Raw genomic sequence first — 23253 nt, 5'->3', positions numbered from 1 at the left:
AACTGAAGCCTGTATGAAGTAAGTATCCTGGGGGGGCGGGGTGGAACAGTATGTGATCATGTAACTGAAGACTATTATACCGCATGTGCATAAACAGACCAAATTACGGTTGCACAAGCTACCTCAATCCTAGCATTTCCTAACTTCTGCACACTTAACTTTGCAATATTCACCTTTTCAATGCAATTTTTGATGTACTACATAAATATTTTGTATAATGATATGCAGTGTCCCCTCTAAATTTTTTCCATCCCTGGCAGAATACATTTTGTTATAGCACCAAAGCCATGTGTAAATGTGCACCACCATAGCAATACATGATAAGATGGCTGTGGGCAGCTGCAGGCACTCTGCTAATCAGCTGTGCAGCAACCGAATCTCTCCTGGGTGGCCACCCAAATGCTCAGCTCACAGGTAACACTGATGCTATGGCAGTATAACACATCAATTCTTGTCAGTTCCACAGTCGCAGAAACATTCGGGGCCTCTAACTGACAGTTGTGTTTTTATGGGATTATTATTATCACCAATGCCACCCAGCACATCTACTTTCAAAATTCACGCGGGGGGACAGGGTTTTTCAGTATTTTAAAACACAAATAATTATGTTTTCCACAAAATTTAGTTCCTGTAGCCACTTACCATATAGCATAAATCCATGAGAATCTGGCAAAAGGACCAAAGGCCAAGGCTCAAACATTTGGCAAAAACAAGTTAGACAAAAGCACTGAAGTCAAAGGCAATGCAATTATATAGTTTCCATTTTATTTACTAAATTGGCTGTTACTCAACATTCGCTGGAAATGCAAAATAATAATTTGGGATTGAGATGGAGGAACATAAAAATATTTGGCACTTTACAACTATTTCATTGCTATAATTTTAGCTATGTAAATAGGAAATCATCTAACTCTTCAATTAAAGCTATCTGTATCAGATAAAAAAGCATCAAACTATCTACTCAGTTGCTAATCAGATATTTGTTCAGTGATTTAACACTATAGCAGCAAATAAAAAACAAATGTAAACTTCTGCATCACTATGAGCCATCGTCTACACTAGAATGGTTATTTTGAAATAACAATTATTTTGAAATAATGTAGTCCTAGTTTTGAGAGGAGTAAGGGCCTATTTCAAAACATCAAGAACTCCCATGGCACCTTACAGACTAACAGATATTTCGGAGCATAAGCTTTTGTGGGTAAAGACTTATGCTCCAAAGTATCTGTTAGTCTCTAAGGTGCCACAGGACTTCTTGTTATTTTTGCAGATACAGACTAACACGGATACCCTTCTGATATTTCAAACCAGTTATTTTGAAACAGTGCCAGTGTGCATGGGCAGGGGCTGTTAACTCAAAGTAATTGGCCTCCAGAAACCTGGCACAGCTGCAGACCTGACCACTCCATGCACACCTGTGGCCAACTCTACTGCTCACACCCCCTGCAGAGACTTAAAGGAACTGGCCACTGGCAGAAGGGCTGGCTGCATGTGGCCTGCCCTGAACTGCAGTGCAGGATAGTCAGTGGGAGCCATGAGCTGGGCCAGATCTCCAAGCAAGCCCCCTACAAGCTGCTTCCATAGCACCAAGTACCCTGGGATGTAGGGAAGCACTGTTCCAGAGCAGTGTGGAGACCTTGGATCTCATAGGGCTCTGGGGGAAGAAGAGCACACTCCAAGATGTCCACAGTAGGCTGCGAAATCCTGAGGCCTACAGCTGGAGCGCCGCAGGCCTCGAAGAGAAGTAGCACACCTAGGCCCTGGAGCAGAGCTGGCTCAAAATCAATGAGCTATGTGTAGCACCACACCCTCCCCAACCCGCAGTCACGGAGTCTGGCTGAGATACATCTGAAATCAATCCTCAACAAGGACAACAATGGAGAAGAGAAGAAGCAGAAGGTGACCAGCACACCACCATTCCTGCCACCCAAGAGGTCCTGCTGACCCTGGAGCCAGTCCCCCACTCCCAGGACGTCCCCCAGGATCCCTTGAGTTAGAAACCTTTCCTGATCACCTAGGAGAGAAATTGCAGTGCGGAGGTGGGCGTACTCCACCGCAGGCCATGCGACCTTCGCAGGAAGTGGGGGGCACAGAGCAGCCTGGTCACTTGTGTGCATATGGCAAGCTAGTCTGGAGAGATCAGTTCCATGATGACCTTACATGGGGACCTACCTTATGCCAGTCTCCATGGTAGGACACCTTCCCATGAAGTTTTTGTGGTCAATGACCCACACAGCAGTGCCACTCATGGCCTAGGATTGGGCTCACACTCAGGTAGCAGTCGCCCCCAATGCAGCCTGGTGCTTCAGGAGAGACTGATGTCATGCAGGGAATCTGCTGGGGGGATGGGAGAATCAGAGGAGGGGAAGCCGGTGGCCCTCTCCCTGACAGCAGGGCCTGTCGCTCACACATACCTCCCCAACCTACTGTGGGGGGAGGACACTGAGCACCAGGCCCAGGACATGGGCAGAAGGCGAGCCCCTTAGTTCCTCCTCCTGTCTGCAGACCCACGGCCTGGCTGGCACATTCCCATGCCTGCTTGTCCCTGGGCAGTGGGTGTCACAATGCTCCCCAGGGACCTCTGTGCCTCCTGCCGGACAGCGCCCACTGTCTGGACAATATATGGCTGTGCTCAAAACACAATGCCAGCATGAAGGAAGACTTTCACTGTTGGCTCAGGGATTAGGGCTGGGTGGCATACACAGGGTCGCTAGTAACGACAGCTCTCAATTTCTCTTCAGAGATAGGCCACCTGTGAGTGTGCCACATTCCTCACCTCTAACACCATCCACCCACCTGCATAGGATCAGCAGCACAATGCGCTGCCAGGATGACCTGCTCCAGAAGCAAATGGCCTGACTATGGACTGTCATGAAGGGCCTGGAGAAGGAGTGGGTGGAGTGCCAAGCAGACCAGGAGCACCACCAGGTTGACTGGGAGCACCTGATGCGCCATCAGGATACCATGAGTGCAGCAGTGGAACACAAGTTGTTCTGCATGGAGCGGGTCACTGGCCACACCCCCAGCATTCCCCTCACAGGGGCCACCAGGGCTCCAGAAGATGGGGCAGCAAGACCCCTCAGGCAGCCCCAGCACCTGGAGCCAGGCAGAGCTTGCACCTCCATCCCTAGGCGCCACCTCCCCTTCCCACTAAAGAAAAACAAGATTAGATATTAAGAAACAAACAAGAATTTATGCAGAGCACTTTATTTACAAGTAGTGGTATTGTACCTTGCAAACTTCTACTATATGTGCCATATTTATTTGTATTTACTTTCACTATACTGTACTTAATGAAAACAAATAAAATTTCCTTATGGTTAAAATGCCAGCTATTTTAGAGTTCCAGATGATAAAATGCCAGATATGAAAGAGTTTACTATACATGGGAAAACAGCCCTGCACAAAACTACTTCAAGACATCCCTGATGAGCACAGCTCCTTGATCTGCTCTGTGTATGGCACCAGCATCCAACTGCTCATAGACCCTGGCCAGATATTCTGCCTCAGCACCACATGCCAGCAGGAAACCCTCCCTGTTGCTTTTATGGAAGTTGTGGAGCACACAACAGGCTGCCATCACAAAGGAGATGTTGCACTCGCTGAGGTCCAGGCCAATGAGGAGACACCATAACTGCCCCTTGAGACGGCTGAACGTGCATTCTACCACCATGCGGCACTCAATCAGCCTGGTGTTGAACTGCTCCTTGCCAGGGTCCAGGCTGCCCATTTAGGACTTCATGTGCTGGGAAAGAAAAGGGTAAGCTTTGTTGCCCAGAAAGATGATAGGCACGTCCACCTCTTTGACTCTGAAGGTGTGGTCAGGGAAGAAGGTGCTGGTGTGCATCTTCCAGAAGTGGCAGGGGTTCCAGAAGATGCAAGCATTGGGAGACTTCCCCAGCCATCCCACACTGTTGTCCATGAAGCAGTCCTTGTGGTCCACAAGGACCTGCAGCACAATGCAGACATACTCTTACAGTAGATATAGGCCGTGTCTACACGAGCCCCAAACTTCGAAATGGCCACGCAAATGACCATTTCGAAGTTTACTAATGAAGCGCTGCAATGCATATTCAGCACTTCATTAGCAGGCGGGCGGCCGCGGCGCTTCTAAATTGACGCGGCTTGCCGCCGCGCGTCTCGTCCAGACGGGGCTCCTTTTCGAAAGGACCCCGCCTACTTCGAAGTCCCCTTATTCCCATCAAGCGCCGTGGCCGCCCGCCTGCTAATGAAGCATTGAATATGCATTTCAGCGCTTCATTAGTAAACTTCGAAATGGTCATTTGCGTGGCCATTTCGAAGTTTGGGGCTCGTGTAGACGTAGCCATAATCTGCAGACTTGTGGGCCAGGACGGAGATGTGCATGCCATCTAAGGCCCCCCACATTTGGGATGCTCATGGCAGCAAAGACATCCATGTTTCTCAGAGCGACAACTGTGCAGTAGCACCTGGTTGATGGCATGGATGACCTGCAGGAGCACAACCCTGAGGGTGGGTTTCCCCATACCAAATTAGTTCCTGATGAAGCAGTAACTGTCCAGCACGGTGAGCATCCAGAGGGTGATGGTGACACACTCCTGCGGGTGTCCTGTCCCCTGATGGCAGGGGTGAGCTACTTACAGAGCTCCTGCAAGGTGGCCTTCATCATGTGGAAATTTTGCAGCCACTGCCGATCATCCTATCCCCGTAACATGATGCAGTCCCATTAAGCTGCTATCATGCCACCAGAAGCATTGCTTCAGTGTGCAGGGGATGGAGGGTACCATGCAGCAGCAGGAATGCAAGGACTTGGATTCAGGGGTCCAGCTAGTCCTCATTCGCATCCCACTGCAGCAACATGAGCCCAGCAATGGCTTGCAGCCACTCTGGCTCCATGCTGCAACTGCTGTGGCATCTGCAAGGGCAACCAGAGCTCACAAGGCTGTATGTGACCGGTGTGTCCCCGTAACATTCCAGGAGCATGGAGACAGTGGAGGAGTGACTTATGAGATGGCTCTTCAGAGCAGCTTCCTCATCAAGCAGTCATGGGAAATACCTGCTCTGGTGCCCTCCCTAGAGGGTTTCCGGAGACTCTAATAAAAAATAGGTGCTACTGTGTGCAGACACGCTATTTCAGAAGTTTTGCCTGTTTTGGGGCTTCCCTGTAGTGTTGATGCCTTATTCTGGAATAGTTTATATCTTATTTTGGAATAATGACTCAGGAATAAGTCATTTTCTGATTTGTCTGATTTGTCCTCCTTGCTTACTGTTTTTGGTTCTCTGTGCCATAAATATTGAGTCTGTTCTGGTCTGGCTATGGTCTGAAGAAGTGGGTTTGTCCCACGAAAGCTCACCCAATAAACTATTTTGCTAGTCTTTAAAGTGCTACTTGACTGCCCTTTTTTTTTTTTTTTTTTTTTTAAGGAACAGTTAAGGAACATGACCTTACTATATTCCATCTAAACTGCATACATATGATTGTGGTATGTTTTTCTGTATTTTCTTCACACATACTTTTTCCATTTGAAGGGAAGAATGCCAATTTGTAATATAATCTTTTTATCACTGCATATAGAACTCCAATCTTGGTTCTATATATATGGAATTTGTATGATACAAGCATTGAAGTTTATTACACAGAATACTTACCAAATTATTGATTACCGCAAAGGAAATAATTATACTGAACTGGAGGAAATGTGAACCTTCCTAAGTATGCCTCTCTAACTGGATGCACAGATAAAAGTGATTTTGACTTTATGCCCTTGAAAACAATAATTGCTTATGCTGAAGAGACCTGAGCAATTTTATTAGACTTGCGAGAACGATATTTGTAAAAGTTGTAATATTACAATTAACATAATGGAACTGACGAACCCACTATCGTTGGTGCTTTTTGTTTTGTATGTTATTAAGAAGTTACATGTGAGGATGAGATCTGAGTTTGGAAATTGAAAAAAAAGGTGAATATTATTTTTCATTTTGTCCACTTAGAATATTTTGCAAATTTAATGTAGGAGTGAGTTAATGAAAGCATGATACCAACTGTATCTGAAGGTGGCAAGAAAATAAAACAATGAATAAATAAACACAAGATTCACAAATAATAATCAGTCCTGTGGCACTTGAGAGACTAAAATTTATTCATTCATGAGCTAACTCACTTCCTCAGATGGTTTTACCCACAGAAGTTCATGAACGAATAAATTTGTCAGCCTCTCAACTGCTACAGGACTGCTTGTTATTTGTGAAGCTACAGTCTAACACAGCTACCCCTCTGAGCATAAATAGCATCTATTGCTTTGGCTGCAGTTTAGAGACAGAACTAAATATATTTTTGGGGATTTTTTTCTCGAACACTGCAACTATGCCTTTCCAAATGCAAACTGTATGTAATATGTCACACCAATTAAACTGAAGGATATATCACCTATAAAAGTTTATGGGGGAGAAAAAAGATACAGCAAACCAGATTCCAGCTTGTCCACAGGACTACACTATGCCTTTAGGGAGGGGAAAAAACCACTTAAGAATAGAGGCTAAACAAAATGTCTGCGCTCAAACAAACAAAATGAACAAACCACCGTTTACTGGAGTTACTGTCATTCTTCATTTCCATGAGCTGTGAAACTGGAGGATACAAAGTGATGATTAATAAAACAAAAGTTTTTTTTAATTGAAATCAGATTTTTATTGAAAACAAAACAAGTTTCAATTTTGAAAAAAATCAAGCCATTTTAAATTAAATTAGAAATTCACAAACCACATTAAGGCCAAAACTACTTATAATCTGGAAAACTAATATAAGTTAAACATATAAATATTAAGTAGTACATGTTTGGTGCCAAGTTTTAAAGCAAGTCAAACCACAGAACTAGTGAAGGTTATTGCCAGAGAACCTCAAACCAAAGTATAAAACCAGCTTTTGACAGCAGCAGCTTCATCTACTGATGAAGAGAGAACACTTCAGTTTATTCAACTTTATCAGTTCACTGACTAGCTCATTCCAAGTTAAATAACCAGTTGGAAATTGAAAATACAAGATAGCTTGTTCTCCTCTTCCTATATACAAACAAAAGCCAGGGGTGAGACAGTGGATCTAAAATCTTGAGGGACATAGGTCCAGAAATAATCAATTCAGTTCATTAACTATAGCTTATATTTCCTATGTTGAAGAAAATAAGTTTAAAATAAAAAGCACATTTTCATACACATTTAAACTTTCCTGCACATTAAAGGTAGTTTTATGTAATAAAAAATCAATTATGTTCTTGCACATTTTTAATTTATTTGAATTTCCATCCAAATAAAGTTGAACACAAATCACAAATAAAAAATCATCTGATAAATAAGAACTAGTAAATCATTTAGTAAATAATTCATCACTTTCACCATAAAACATTTAAAAATCATGTATCTGAATAAAATTGGTTAAACTACATAATTATTGAAATAAATGTAAATAGATACAGCATGTCTGTTAGAAAAGAGAAGCACGCATTTAGGCTACATTTAGTTGCAAATCAACACGTTTTAAATGTTTACCAACCAACATGAGTCAAAAAAACAAGTGACTTGTTCTGAAACTATTTTTCTTTGAGACTTGACGCATGTGTCCATTTCATTTCAGGTGCATTTCTCCCCATAGCAATACTCCAAGAGGTGGCATATGCACTCTCTGCACATTCATGCTGCTAGCTAATGAAAGGAACAGAGACATCTCAACATCACTTCCCTCACACTGGGTATTAGAAGAAGATAGAGAGAGGAAAACAGGGGGATCATGGAATAAACTTGTGCAAAACATCTTTAAGAACAGCTACATAACTGCTCAGTAACCATTTTTCTTCTTTGAGTGATTCCACATTCATTCAACTTCTCGTGACTCACAACTATCTGGTGAGGAGGAGGGATTTTGAATCTACTCTGAAACTAACACTTGTCCAAACTCAGCATTACCTCTTGACCACTGAGATATAGTGTAAAGTTAGTGAAATGAGACAAAAACAATCAATCAGGTTACTGCTTTGCAGACAGACACCCGACCCAAAAATTTAGCTGAAGCCCATGTAAAATAATACGGAGCCTCTGCAAATGACATCAAGAAATGTATGATCCCATCTCTTACTCTAACAAAGAGCTAAGTAACCTGGCAGCCATGGTGATACAGAACATTTCAGTGCTGGCAAATGGGATCGTACCCAGCCTGGTTAGTACCAGGGAAACCATGCTTGATTTAACCTGGAAGGATACGATACTGGATAGGTACGTGACAACTCTGTAGAAGTGTTTGTTGTCGTAAGTACTGAAGACTATTGAACCAAAACTGGAGCAGAGTGGAACACTAGTGTTGATGAAGTAGATACTAGAGCTTAAGCAGTAGTTGGTGCCAATAACTACAACAGTAAAACTGGAGAAACCAGTATGGACAGGCAGAGCAAATCTATAGCCATGGAATCTGCCTCTGGCACTTTCCGTATCAAGAGACTAGTATAAGCAGATGTGTGCTGCATGGATCAAGCAGAAGGTGCAGCCAACAAAATCGATTTCTATGGTCCTGAGATCGGAGGTGAAATCCACCTCTGCCTGATGGATCAAAGCAGCATGAAGTAATGGGGCATACCTAGCAAGAACTGGTGCTCTACTTCCAGCATCCACTCTCATGCTTGTGGGTCTCACCAGTAACCTCGTGCTTGTCTGCATAGTACCATAGTTCAGACTTTTGGAGTGTGATCTGCACCATGTTCTAACCCTTTGGGGTCCAACTGCCCTATGTAGATAGACCCTGCTGGAGTGAAAGGTACCTAGCTCGCACTGATGCACTCACCTTTCAAACAGCGTTAAAGCAAACTAGGTACTTTCTAGTTTGTGCCAGTAGGGTTTACACAGCTAGGGCACTCCACAAAATATAAACTTGTCTGGATTGTGTGGTCGAGCAGAAGAAAGAAGAAAGTGGCCTTCTAGCTCTAGAGGCACAAAAGTCAACAATCTTCATCTCTTTACACAGTACCAGGGAAGAAGAATGGCTTTTTCTCCCTTCTGAAAATCTCTGTTGGGGATACAATACCATTTCCAGAACAGTGTCTCTCAGTATGTGTACACAGCACCTTGGTTCTGAAGGAGCATACAAGTCAGTTTCTATATAATATCTATCGCTTCTGATGGCTTCCTCCCAACTGAACCAGTGGATCATCCTTTTACAGCTTCCTGTCCTACCCTGCTTCTTCCAGCAGGCAGGGTTCAGCCCTTCTGGTTCCACCCACCCGGCAGCTTGATGGGTCCCTCAGCATCTGAGGGTCCCGGACCTCCTTGCTATCCACCCTCACATGTCTTTTCCAGTAGAGTTTAGATGGTCAGAATTATTTCAGACTGGGATGCTTGGAAATCCAATAATTTGACAAGGAGGTCTATAAGTGAAAGCCCTTCTCCTGGCAAATCTCTTCACAAACCCATCAGAGGACAAAATTAGGGTAGTGAGTGGACTTAACTCGAAGGGACATACACTTAGGAAACAAAGTTTAGTTTTATCAGATCTATATCTAACAATGCTATCCCTACGTACACTTATGATCTGCTGCACCGGTGTTCCATGTTGACCTTCTCTGCAATACTAGTGAGGTTATTTTATAAATTAACCAGCAATCCCTCTCTACCATGTACATTGGAAAAACTAGGCAAACACACTGCCAAAGAATGAAGGGACACAGAGAGGACATTAGGAATCTCAAATACACATAAATCTGTCAGTGAGTATTTCAATGGAGTGGGACATTCTGGTGAAGACCGGAGAATACACATCCCGCAACAAAGAGACTTTAAGAGCAGATTACAATGGGAGATGTGTGAACTGGAGTTCATGCTCAAATTCAATAAATTAACACATGGTCTCAATAGAGATAGCAATTATTTCATGCATTACAAGGACTGTTTCCCTTTGTTTGGTATTCGTAATGATCTCAGGCAAGACTATTAGGCTGCGTCTACACTACAGTTTTGTTTCAAAAGAACGTCTTTCGAAAGAGAACACTGAAAGATGCTCTTTCGAAACGGAGCGTCCACACACACCAACAGGGACTGAAGGTTCGGTCCGTTCTTTTGAAAGGCCCCCAGAACAATTTCGAAAGAGAGCGTTCACACATGCCAGGGCACTCTTCCGAAAGAGCAGGGACAAAAAGCGCCACAGGCACAGTTGCATTGCAGACGAGCCCAGAAGAGGCTGCCACTCGCCATCCCCTTAAAGGTCCCCCCCATACCTCAGCCCGCACACTATGAGCGCCAGCAACCCTGTTCCCAGGCAGTGCGACAGCAAGCGAGAAAGAGCAAGAGCAACAGTGGAGGTGGCATCCCAGGCCCCCATGGACCCCGAGCAGCACCACCACCTCCATCACAGACATAAGCCAGCACCCTGGCCATGGTCCTCGATGCCGTGCTGCAGCAGCTCTGGGTGGCCACCACAATAGCCACCCTCCTGGACGCCATCCTCAGGGTGCAACATCCCCAGCTGGTCCCCCAGGTCATCTGCCGCCTGTGGAGCTTCCCCAAAAGCAGCGACTGGTGGGACCAGCTGGTGCTGGAGGACTGGGGCGACGACCGGTGGCTACAGACTTCAGGATGACCAAGGAGACATTCCTGGATCTGTGCCACTGGCTCGCCCCAATCCTCCAGCACCAGGACACACACCTGAGGCTGGTGCTTCCCCATGCACAAAAGGGTGGCCATCGCCCTACGGAAGCTGGCCACCCCGGACAGTTACCACTCCGTCGGCCACCAGTTCGGGGTGGGCAAAGCCACCGTCAGGGCCGTCCTCATCGAGGTAAGCCGTGCCCAGCTCACACCTAGACTGCATGTGAGGGGAGGGGGACAGCCTGGCGACAGGCACTGTCGGCAGATGGGTGGGCACCCCGGGGGCAGGATGGAAATGGGCTCAGGCGCGCAAGCCGCACCCCACCCCACACTCACAAACGTGCCCCCCTATGCCCTGCAGGTCATCCGGGTGACCAACAAGATGCTCCTGAGGCAGCTAGTGTGCATCGGGGACCTGGATGGGGGCTGTGGGTGCAGGAGTGACCCACGATGGAGCGGCGGCACGGCCCAGGTGGCTGACCACGGCCTGGGTGAGGGCGTCCAAGTTGAACCCCACTCGGTCCCATGCCTGCCACTCCATGGCAAGCCACTCCCGCACAACACCTGTCAGCTCCCTGAGGGTGGCCCTGTGGGCCATGTCCCCTGCCTCCTCCTCCCTGACCTGATGGCACTGGTGGAGGGACCAGTGCCGGTCCCATGCTAGCCCCGTCTGAGGCCTGCACCACTCCCCCTCACCCTCCATCGTCAGGCTCCCCAGGCCCATCACAGGGCCGGTCCAGCTGCTGGAACTATGGAGACAAAAGGGGAGAGGAACAGGCCATTAGTCCTGGTGAAGGACACCCGAACCCCCTCCCCCCCCACCCCATCCCAATGGTCCTGCAGGGATCGCATCCGGGGTTCCCTGTCTGGGTTATGGGAGCGCTGGCTCTCCTCTGCCTCCCTCTGTCCCTCCGCAGCCTGGCGGCCTGTGGTACTGTCTGGCCCACATGGTGCTGGGTGCCACACGTCAGGCCTCTGAGATGGGGGTGGCGGGGCCATCTGGCCTGCCTGTGCACTGGGGCTGATGTCCCTGCAGGTGGGCTGCAGCCACCCCAGGCGGCACTGCATACCCTCTCCACCAGCCCCACAGCCACCAGCGTGCATAGTACATACCTGTGGGTCCCTCCAGGAAATCAGGCGAGGTGCAGTCGGAGGGGGCCAGGCTGGATGGGCCCGAGGGCATGTCAACGAAAAGGTCCCCCTTGCTCGAGCCCTTGACATCGCTCGTACCCTGGATCCTTGGGGAAGGTGCCTGCGCGTGGCCAGTGATCCGGGCCGGTCCTCCCCTTCGGTCCCTGTCTCCTCTGACTCGATTGAGGGGTTGACAGTGTCCAGGTGGGGTCCTGCCTCCCAAGGAGGTGGTCCAGTTCTCGATAGTAGGGGCAGCTGGTGGGCGCTGCCCCTGACCACCCGGCCATGTCCCGAGCCCAACAGTATGCCTGCCGACAGCTCCTTCACTTTCGACCTCACCCGCTCTGGGGTCCGGGTGGGGTGACCCTGGCCAGTGATGCCCTTGGTGAGGCGATCCAAGGTGGGTGCGTTTTGGCGCCTGACCCCCATCTGCTGCAGGACCTCCTCATCTGCCCAGAGGGTGAGGAGGTCCTGCAGCTTGGTCTCTGTCCAGGAGGGGGCCCAATGTTTAGGGGGCTGGCTCCCTTCCAGGGAGGACTCCCCCTGGTCCCTGAACAGTCCCTGGGGTGGGCGGGAGTCCCGGCTGCTGGTCATGGTGCCGGAGGTGCTGCAGTTTCCCCCAGGACATCATGGCTGGGAGCTGTGCGGGCGGCAGCGTGGGCTCCCTGCTGCCTACATGCTTTCAGCTTCCTGCCCAAGAGCTTCTGGGAGCCTGCGTGCTGAAAGGCAGCCGGATGCTGGAGCCACAGAGCTCTGCTTGTGCTGCGAGCAGCGCTGATACCTGCCAGCTGATGGCGGCTCTGGAGGACCCACTCTTCCAAAAGAGCGGGCTGAGGAGCTTCTACACTTGCTCTCTTTCGAAAATGTCTTTTGAAATAGGGCACTTTTCCCATCCTGGGAGCAGAGGGCCAACTTTGAAAGAACAGGGGAGTTCTTTTGAAGTTAATTTCAAAAGAGTGCCGTGTCAGTGTAAACACTCCGCAGATTCTTTTGAAAGAACTCGGTCTTCTGATCCTAATTTTGAATGTACTTTCTAGTGTAGACGCACCCTTAGTGTCTCTCCTGCTTACCCCACCTTCAGTTCGATGTATATCTGATTTCTCAGCTTTTAGTGGGACCTCTTGCTATATAACTGTCACTTTATACTTGAAATGCTATAGATCTGAAGAAGTGTGTCTGTCCTATGAAAGCTCATCACCTAATAAATTATTTTGTTAGTCTTTAAAGTGCTACATGACTGCTGGTTTGTTTTGTTAGAATACAGACTAATACGGCTACCTCTCTGTTACCAATCTTTTAGAGTTTGCAAAACACCAATTTCGATATTTTTTTTGGAGGTAATGGTTTTTATTGCATAAGAAAAACATACAGTAATCCCTTGATTTGCGCGACGGTTGAGTCCTGGGCAACCTCCACTTAAATTGAATTTTGCATAAATTGTGGGGGCTGGCAGCTATCCAGCCCCCAACTTCTCCAAGCTGGTGGGCAAACAGCTGCTCGTGCCACGATTTCTCCCAGCTGGGAGAAACTCTGCCACTCTTCCTGTGTGTCGGGCTCCCCAGCTGTGTGCTTGCTGGACTCTCCCAGCTTTGGGACGACAGTTTCAATTTGCACTTAACTCATGTTAACGTGAGTTAAACGCAAATCAAAATCACGCTCCTCGAGGGTTTGCTGTGTCACACAACTTCACCCTGCTATGCTGTTTACTCTGTATCCTTGTCTTAAAGATTTCCATTTCATCTACCAGTTTCATCTTATTTTTATGCTTAATCCTGTAATATATACAGCAATCTGAAATCACATAAGGTATGCTACATACACACAAATCATACTACTAATTTATAAAATTTTAATTAAGACTATTTACCACATGTGTTGATTGTGGAGCTAAGTGATGCAGCTCCAGTGGAAAGGCCACCTTTCGAAACTGCTGACACTACAGAAGGTGTAGAAGATGCAGGAGACAAAGTAGCTGTAGTAGAGGAGGCTGATGATGATGTTAGTCGCTCTCCTGACTCCATATCTGTAAGAAACGAAACACAAGAAAGAGAACAAATATTTTTCTCCCCATTAAATAATGAATGACAGGCGAATTGTAGGGAAAGCACTCACCAAAATACAAATGTATGTGGAATTATACCTAAACTGTTAAGACAGCTAGTGAAGAAATACATTAAAAGAAAAAAATTATAATCCATCAAAAAACTAAGTAACAACCCATAAAATTATCTTCTACAAAGATTAAAAGGACAATGCAAAGTTTTTAGATAATTCCGTTATACAATGGGAATGATTTATTTAAGTTTTGCTTCTTTTGAGTGGTCTTATTTAATGACTTTCTTCTGTATTTGTGACTATACAGGCATTAGCCATTCCCTGCATATTTTAAGAAAAAGAAATTGAAATGAGTATAACTTGTACACTGTAAAATGTTAAATATTAAAGAAAACAGTTCATTAAAATTAGAGTTGAAGCTGCTTTAAATACATTAGTTATTTCCTTATCACATAACACTCTTAATCCAGATTTTTCCCTACTAGCTAGAGCAGAGGAAATACACTATAGATGCCTTTAACCAGGGCTTAGCAAAACAAAGGCTACCAAACCTTCACATCTGGCCCACCACAATCCTCCAGGTAACCAATGTCCCACAGCCCAGCAGTACACATGGGAAGGTTCCCTGCCTGCTGCACCCCCACGACACTCAAAATGGTGCGCTACACAGCACACGCCACGGCTATGTCTACTCTAGCCTCTTCCTTTCGGAAAGGGGCATGGTAATGAGCCACACTGGCAGATGCTAATGAGGCAGTGACATGAATACGCAGCACCTTATTAGCATAATGCTGGCTGCGAACGGTTTGAAAGTGCCGCTTTTGAATTGTGTGCTGCTCAAGTAGACGGGGGCCTTTGGAAAGGATCCCCCAGACTTTGAAAGCCCCTTCTTCCTATAACCAAATAGGGAGAAGGGGCTTTCAAAGTCCGGGGCGGGGGGTGTCCTTTCAAAAGGCCCCCATCTACACGGGCATGCATGACTCGAAAGCGGCACTTTAGAACCATGTGTGGCTGGCATTACGTTAATGAGGTGCTGCATATTCATGGTGGCAGCTCATTAACATCTGAAGAAGTGGCTTGTTACCATGCCCCTTCCAAAAGGAAGGGGCTAATGTAGCCCCAGCCCCCATGAGGTGTGGGCTCTCCACACTCACCCTGCCCCCAGCATAATCTCACAGTTCCCACTGGCTGGAAGCAGAGATGCACACGGCTCCTTTGCTATGCATATTGTACAGGACCAATTAAGTAAACAGTAATCATTTCTTAACTATAAAAGGACAGTTACATTCAATCTGGTGGTAAAGTAACTGCTGAATTCCCACATGATTATCTGCAAGGTCCACATCCAGAGCACCTGCACCTAGAGCTCGATTTATTCCCCCTCCACGAATACATCATTTCATGTACTACTCGGACAACGTTGAGGTGGAAACATTTTGGAGGAAACAAATAGGTGAGTAAGCGACTTACTACCAGCTATGGAGCATTCACTGATGGAAACTGGACTACAGAGAATGCCCAGGACCAAGGCAATACACAGACAGTAAGTCCTACACACACTTTTACAGGATTTGGCCTGGAAGTATGGCTCTTGGACTAGTTGGGATTAATTAAATGCTTTAAAAAAAAAAAAAAAGATTCAACACACTGTTTAAGCATAAACTGTAATTGTAAATAACTGAAGTTCAATTATAAATACAGCTGAGTCCAAGTCTAAATGATACTTATTCAAAGTCCACAGAATTCTTTTTACTCTTTCTTGATTTTGTGAATAAAGATAAATGATTCAGTATTTTTTTCCATAAAATATAAAGTACAACACTAACAGCTCAACATTCATGGGTACTAGCTATCTCGACAAGGTCACATATGTGCACTGCTGCATAACACTCAGACGAGTGCTAAAAAAGTCTGCTTCAGCTCCTAATGGCTTTAAAACACACAGAGGCAAAAACTGCTCTACCCAAAAGGAAAGGAAGATGAATGTATGTATAAGAAGAATTCTCCAAATATGGGTGTCTATAGGAATTATGTGTTATGCAACTCAATCAACAGTTTCTTAAGGCAGTTGCATCTTTAATGGGCTCATACACACTGACCTACGAATGTGATGTCCTGGAGTTCTAAAAAGGCCATCATTCCCTGAGCCTGCTCAGCTCTTCCATTTCTTGTAAGATAGCTTGAATACTCAAAAGTAACAGGAACAAATGGAAGATCAACATGGGTCTGCATATACAATATATTTGGAACATACTACTTCCCAGTAAGTAATTCATAATTCTCCTTCACGCAGTCTTCTCTGAATACAAGTTACAACCTGATAACCTCATTGATTTTAGAGTAAATAGTGTGGTTAACCCTGTACTTGGCTTTGAACACCTCCCAAAGTCTTTCTGAGGTTAAAACTATTTACTGCTTAATAAGGCCATTTGGATAATCTCCAGGCAAAAAGAGTTCAATGTTTAGAGTTCTTTTCCTCGAGGCTAGGAACAAATGTACAAACAAGTGTTTGGTCATTTCCACAGATAATTTAAGCTATCTAGGCTTCTCATGACAGTGTCAGGCACAGAGGAAAATAATGAAACAGGATTTGATTTAATTGAAACTTTGATAAGAGATGTATGTGCAGAGAGTGAGAATGCACCTCCCCACACCCCACCCCATGCATGGGCAGGACGTATAAGATGGAATGCCTCCCCTGGGTCTTAGCACTCAATATCTCCCCTCTTCCTTCTTTAACCTGACTATTCTGGAAGACTCAAACAGCAGCAGCTTGCAGACTCATAACTCTTCCCCTGAATAGTAACAGAGGTAGCTGTGTCAGTCTGTATTCTAACAAAACAAAAAAGCAAAACAGCAGTCATGTAGCACTTTAAAGACTAACAAAATGATTAGGTGATGAGCTTTCATAGGACAGACCCACATCTTCAGATTGACTGTTGTTTTGTTTTGTTACAATACAGACTAACATGCCAAAAAAAGCAGTCATGTAGCACTACCTACAGATCTGAAGTGGGTCTGCCCCATGAAAGCTCATCTTCCCCTGCAAGTGCCTCTGTTAACTTAAAAGTGGAAATCCTTCCAGCTTGTCAGACCTATTAGCATAACACAGAAAAGGTGAAAGAGACATTTAGTAGTAATTAAAAGCATTTAAACAGGCATGCATCAACTGTGAATTTACCGTTAAAAATAGCTCTTCATTAGGTCTACAGGACCCTAATTTAAAATTTGCTTTAAATATTTTATTACTTTGTGGACGAAGCTCCTAAAATCACATCCTTAAAAGAATCCTTTCGTAGATGTTTGGGTGCACAATCCAAGTATTCAGCTTTAGCCTTAAATGCTCGGATCTTCAGACAGTTTTTTACAATAAATTTATCAAAAAGACCACCCTGATCTAACATCAGCAGCAAGATAATATAGTCCAGCCTAGAGTCTTTTCACCCTCCCACAAATTGTACCCTAAACTCTCACTCCCAGAATCCTCCCCTGTAACCCCCGGCCCCATCTCAATGACCTGTCCTGAGTCCCTCAAGAACCCTGATGCCTAGCTCTGGGCCCCTCACATTCCCCGTCCCTTGCTCCTGAACCCTTAACATCCCCAGCACCCTACCCTGACTTCTGAATCCCCACACACTGAATCCCCTGCCCTGTGCCCCTCATGCACCCCAACCCTGATTCCTATGCCTCCACACCCCCAGGACCCTGCCCTAACTTCTGCACCCCCTACACACATCAGTCCTGTACCCTGAGCACCTCATATACCCCCCCGACTCCTGCAGCCCCGCATCCCCAGCCCACTGCCCTGAGCCCCCCACACCTCATCCCATTATTTTTTGGAAGTATTTCCAATTGACTCTGATTTATTTAGCATCTTAAAACTGATCTATGTATGGATAATATGCATTTTGGTGTGTTCACTAGCTTGAGTTGTTAGAAAGGATGATAATACAGGTACTCCCCAGAGTCATGTTCGTCTTCTTTGTACTTAATTTCATAGTAAATAAAAAATTGTAAACATTGTTCCTTGTTAGTTATCCCCTATTTTAAAATACTTTGGTCCACATCTATGGACTGTTTACAATATACATTTGTATCTAGGTTTTTTGTTTATACTGAAGGTGCACATCCACACACTACCTTAGTATTGGTGCTGTACATAAAATATTTTAACCTACTCAAAAGAAAATTCAACCAGTCCCAATATAGAAAATCTCTGAGGGAAAACGGCTCCAATGCCCTGCATGCTGTCAGGAGAGTCTGTTGCATGTGCGGGGCAGGGGGCAGCTAGGAGAACTCAGGCTGCACAGCAGCCAGGACCCTAATGCACAGGGCAGGTATGATAGGGTAGAGGAGTAGGGCAGTGGGGGCTTCGTGTACATGGGCATGACTGCTGGCAACAGGGATACTGGAGAGAATGGCAGGGCCAGGCCAATAGAAAACAAAACACAACATCAAACTTCTCCAAATGGAAACTATGTACAGCAAAACACCTATTTATGAAATTTCAAGTACCATGCAAGTTGAAATTTCACAAATTAATGCAAGTCAAAATTGTGAGTGGCAGGGAGCTGGGAACCTGGCTCCCCTCTGCTTGCAGGAGCGGGGAAACTGACCAGCACTGCTGCTCTAGTCAGTTTCCTGGCTCCCAGGAGGGGAAGGGAGCTGGTCAGTTTCCTAGCTCCTGCAAGGAGTGGAGCCCAGAGCCAAGTTGCCACCTGGTGCCCGGCCAGTCCAGTAGCTAGGAAACTGACCAGCGCAGCGAGAAGGTAAGCACAGCACTGGTCAGTTTCCCGTCTCCCCCAACTTGCATGAAATTCAACTTACACTTGGTTGCATGGGAATGTAACCTACGTGTAAATTGGGGGTTTACTGTAACTGGTAAACTAATTTAATGTAGCTGGAACTAGTTTCATTTTATGGAAACTCAAAACCACATTCCCACACAGCCAGCCACTGAAATAGCTTATTGGTTTTATTCTTTACAACCGATTATATAAAATCTTTTCTCTCTCAGGAGATCAGACAACATTGAATCTGCAAAAACAAGAACAGGCTGTCAAATAGTTCAATGTAGTGCCAAAATTCTCGATTACCTCTTGGCTACTTAGTCTACAAAATCATTTCCTATAGGACAGAATCACATTAACTTTACAAAATGCAGGAGGTGAAAATGCCAGATAACTCTCAAACTTTGTCACTTCACTAGGGCATGCCATGATAGAAGTAAGCAGTTCAGATTTTAAATTCAGTCTACCTTTTCTACAATCACTTCCTACTCAGTTACTAAAGGAGACACTCCACAGCTGAGAAACAAGTGAACAAGTCCTATTTACAGGGCTGCCCCATGCTGGGTTTTTGGTCAGAACACCCAGTCGAAAAGGGACCCTGGCAGCTTTGAACAACAGCACTGATTGGCCTCTAAAAACCTTGATGGCAGCTCAGTCGGGCTGGCAGGTTCCATGCCTTGCTCCAGGGAAGCAGCTGGCATATCCCTTGTGGACATGTTCCTAGGTGAGAGGGAGGGGACAAGGAGCTCTGTCCACTGTCCCTGCCTGCAGATGCTGCACTGAGCACCCCGCTCTCCAGCTCCCATGTCCAGGACCCTCAGTCACTGGGAGCTGCAGGGGGCAGCAACTGCAGGTGCCTAGGAGCTTGAGGGACATGTCCCTGCTTGCCAGGAGCTGCCTGAAGTTACCACCACCTAGAACCCAAACCACAACCCCCTAGGCCTCAGAGATCATGTGGGATAGGGCAAGGTGTTCAGTTTTCTGCAGTCAGAAAGTTGGCAAACCTAGAACTTAAGGATGGCAGTTCTTGACTCCATTGTAAAACATAATTGGGGGAAACATGCAAATATAGACAAGTTCTTTACCCTGGTCTTGAAACTTTCAAATTTCTCTGAAAGATAATCAATGGCGGAAAATACTTTAATATCCCTTTAAAGTTTCCATTTACCACATCTGCAATCAAACACAGTATAGCATGCTGCAAATAATTTTGTATTTTAATTTGATTTTGAACAAATCCATAATATATATTTGATGCTTTAAATACCATTTCCAATCATGCTCCAATCATGCCTTGTGTATGTAGCTACCATTACATACACATATCTGAGATACTGCTTTACTATTTCTTATGTTCTAAAATGGCAACAGGCTTTGGGATTGTTTGCATGGTAGGTAAATTCATTCAAGAGCATGCAATTTCTACAGCATACTAATGTGCTGCATGTTATCTGGTTCATATAGAACTGCTAGTGTCCTTTAACATAGTATTGTTTTAAACAGAATTACATTTACATTGTAGACCTTACTGGTGTGCTTTAATGTAGTGATGGTTCCAAGAATTTAAAGAAAACTAGGAGGTTCTCCATGAATCAAATAACGTGCACCATATTTGTATGTTTTAGAAATCACGCCCTCTTAGGGTACATAATCCCACTACCTTTAGAAGTTTAATCTATGCTGATATCCTCTGGAAACTGCCCCATGGGAGCAGTTTACTGATATGGATTTAAGTATACACAGCAGAGATATCTACAGCGGGTAAAAAAGTTTATACTAGGTCTATTGTCTTCCAGCAAAGCCCCCATTACAATTAGGATAACATGAAGTCTGGATCTACCTTAACATACATAAATATTACATCATGGAACTGAATACTAGAACTTTAATAACACCTAATGACAGAGTCTATAAAATACAGGCACACTGAAAGTATCCAAATATTTTAAATATTGCCTAGCTCCCTAAATTCAAGTTAAGTTCAACAAATTGTGTTGCCAAGATTTCAGATGCCCAATTATTATTAGATGTATATATGAGATACGGTATTCAAATATTGCAGGGAAAAACAAAACTTAGCATTTGCATGTACTGAGAACCTTATGACTTAATGTATTTACTCTTTTACTTCTATCAGATAAAATATTTCATACTCTTCATTTCCTTTACCCAACTGTTCCTCTTTCTCCTTATCTTGAATGCAATAAAAAACAACATTAAAGTACTCCTTCCTCAAATTAACCAATTGTACAAATAGTAGGGGTTTTTTTAAACTACTGGTAAGTCATCTAAATGTTATGACACCTTATATTATAGTGTGTACCTGGGGAGATAGCCTCAATAAAATACTATCAGATTTTAAAAGCTAGTTACAGAATTCTTTTCCATACCTATATTTTATTACTACGACAAAATTTGCTGATAGCATTGGTAATGTATTGCAATATGTTACACATAAAACAAATCTGATTTACAGAAATAGTCCTTTTAAATCATTTGCAACAACAAAATCAATGTGATGTTGTATTTCATTCATTGTTTTTTTAAAAACACTTGGTACAGTACAACACTTACACTTGTGACAGGATTTTGAACCTAGAAAATATTGCTCTGTTCCTGTAGACATAATTTTGCTTTGAAAGCACAACCTTAATTGTGTTTAGTTAGAGTATTACTCTAAACCACAACAGATGGTTGTCACTGTAAAAGATAATCCCTGAAAGAATCATTAATGAGGATCAACAATAATTAGATGATAGACTTAACTGTAACTAACAAGTTTATGGACAACAAAAAAATTACAAAAAGACACCACTGTCTTTGTGAAGTTCAACAATAATATATTAATTCTTTGGTGATTTACAGTATGTTTCCACTATTTATATCTGTTACAACTTATTAAAAATTACCAACTTTATAAAACTTCAACCAAAGAAATTATATTGAGAATACAATTACTTCTCTTTCCCAAGTGTATACTAGCAGTATGTGCCAGTTTCCCTAAACACTCTGCCATGAGTGCAAGTTCATCTTCCTGGCTGCTTATTAATTAACAGTCTTTTCCAAAATAAATTAATAACAATTTGTGAATGTAACTGAACCAAACAGAAAAAAAAAAGATGCATCCCTTTATGAGCAAGCATTAGTCTCTTATCTTTCACATGCGAAAGATTGTCTAAACACTCCCTAGCAACCAAGATTATTTATGGAAAATAAAAAAAAAGCAAGTGCAATTGAAAAGAAATATATTCAGATCTGTACATTAACAAGTTCATAAGATAAATGTTCCAGTAATTACATCTCAATATCCTTTGGTTAAAACTATATTCAAAAGCTATGGTCAAAATCTCTTACCAAATTGGGACTTCATAATACAGTCAACTCTCATATTCAACAGCCCCGGAACCGGGAGGTTGCCAGATAGTCAAATATTCTGGATAACAGAGAGGTATACCTACCAATGCATAAAACTAAAGGAAAACAAGACTGGCTACTAAGAAACAAACACAAATGTATGCAGAGTACTTTATTTACCTACAACAGTAGTATTTGTACACTATAAACTTATATTGTATGTGCTGTAGTTATTTGCATTGACTTTCACTATACTGTACTTATGGAAAATGTAACTAAAATTTACTTATGGTTAAAATGCTGGTTATGGTAAACTCTTTCAAATCTGGCATTCTATTATCCAAAACTCTCAAATAACCACCATTTTAACCATAAGTGAATTTTAGTTACATTTTCCATAAGTACAGTATAGTGAAAGTAAATACATATAAAGTGCATACAGTGTAAGTTTACAACGTACAGTACTTTTTTTGTTTGTACATAAAGAACTCTGCGTACACTCTTGTTTGCTTCTTAATATCTTTTACTTTAGTGTTAGGCATTGCTAGGTATATCTCTCTACTATCCAGAATATTTGAATATCTGGCAACCTCCTGGTTCTGGGGCTACTGGATATGAAAGAGTTTACTATATTTGAGAGTTCTGGATAATAGAATGCTGGATATGAAAGGGTTTACTGTATAAACATTTACACTACACAAACACTTGTTTTGATTAAAGCTAAGTTATGATCAGATGCTAACAAATCACTCTTTTTCAAAGAAGCATCAACATGTATAGCAAACAGACCAACATATGGAAAGATGCTTGAATACTGTGCAGCTATTCAGAAAGAAAATCAAGCAATATTCATAATAAGCCTACTGATGTTCAATTAAACTGTGTATATTCCCACAGTTATTTTTGTTTTAATAACTAACATTAACCCACCAGAGACAAGAAGTCCAGAATGCAAAAGTTAATACTTGATACACAGTACACTTTTTTTTGGAGCTGGATCCAATACTGACATGACAACTGAGTCTGATCTAGAGGCATGTGCCAGGGCATACCATTTTGAAAAAGCATGCACTGATGCCCTGCTTCTAGAAATTTCAGTACGTCAGTATATGTTTTAAAAGTGCAATGGAATTAGCTTGGGATCTTGTAAGATGGTCAGTTATTCTCAAAGGAAGCTGAATATCAGCAACTTGGTAACATACAAGAATACAACTAAACTTTGAAAAGTTTTTTGGTGAAGACTGGATTCTATAGATCTGTCCACAACAGAAATAAGCAGTCAAAAAGGCTTTGTCTACAATTACACTAGCAGATTTCATCA

General features: G+C 43.8%; 1 protein-coding gene across 15 annotated transcripts in view; it reads right to left on the bottom strand.

Moving 5' to 3' along the window:
* Nucleotides 1-23253, bottom strand: part of BAZ2B (bromodomain adjacent to zinc finger domain 2B) — a 394656-nt gene that overhangs the window by 157154 nt on the left and 214249 nt on the right. For all 15 annotated transcript variants that reach the window (XR_012646491.1, XM_075002079.1, XM_075002080.1 and 12 more), the window contains one exon: nucleotides 13601-13756. Coding sequence is in view for 14 of the 15 variants with exons in the window: in XM_075002079.1 (XP_074858180.1) it covers nucleotides 13601-13754 (154 nt within the window). In the remaining variant the exon portion in view is untranslated. The remainder of the gene's footprint in view (nucleotides 1-13600; nucleotides 13757-23253) is intronic.

This window comes from Carettochelys insculpta, chromosome 8 (assembly GCF_033958435.1).
Source record: "Carettochelys insculpta isolate YL-2023 chromosome 8, ASM3395843v1, whole genome shotgun sequence".
Classification (NCBI taxonomy): domain Eukaryota; kingdom Metazoa; phylum Chordata; order Testudines; family Carettochelyidae; genus Carettochelys; species Carettochelys insculpta.
Note: the sequence above shows the minus strand (reverse complement) of the source record. Positions and strands in the feature narration are given on the sequence as shown.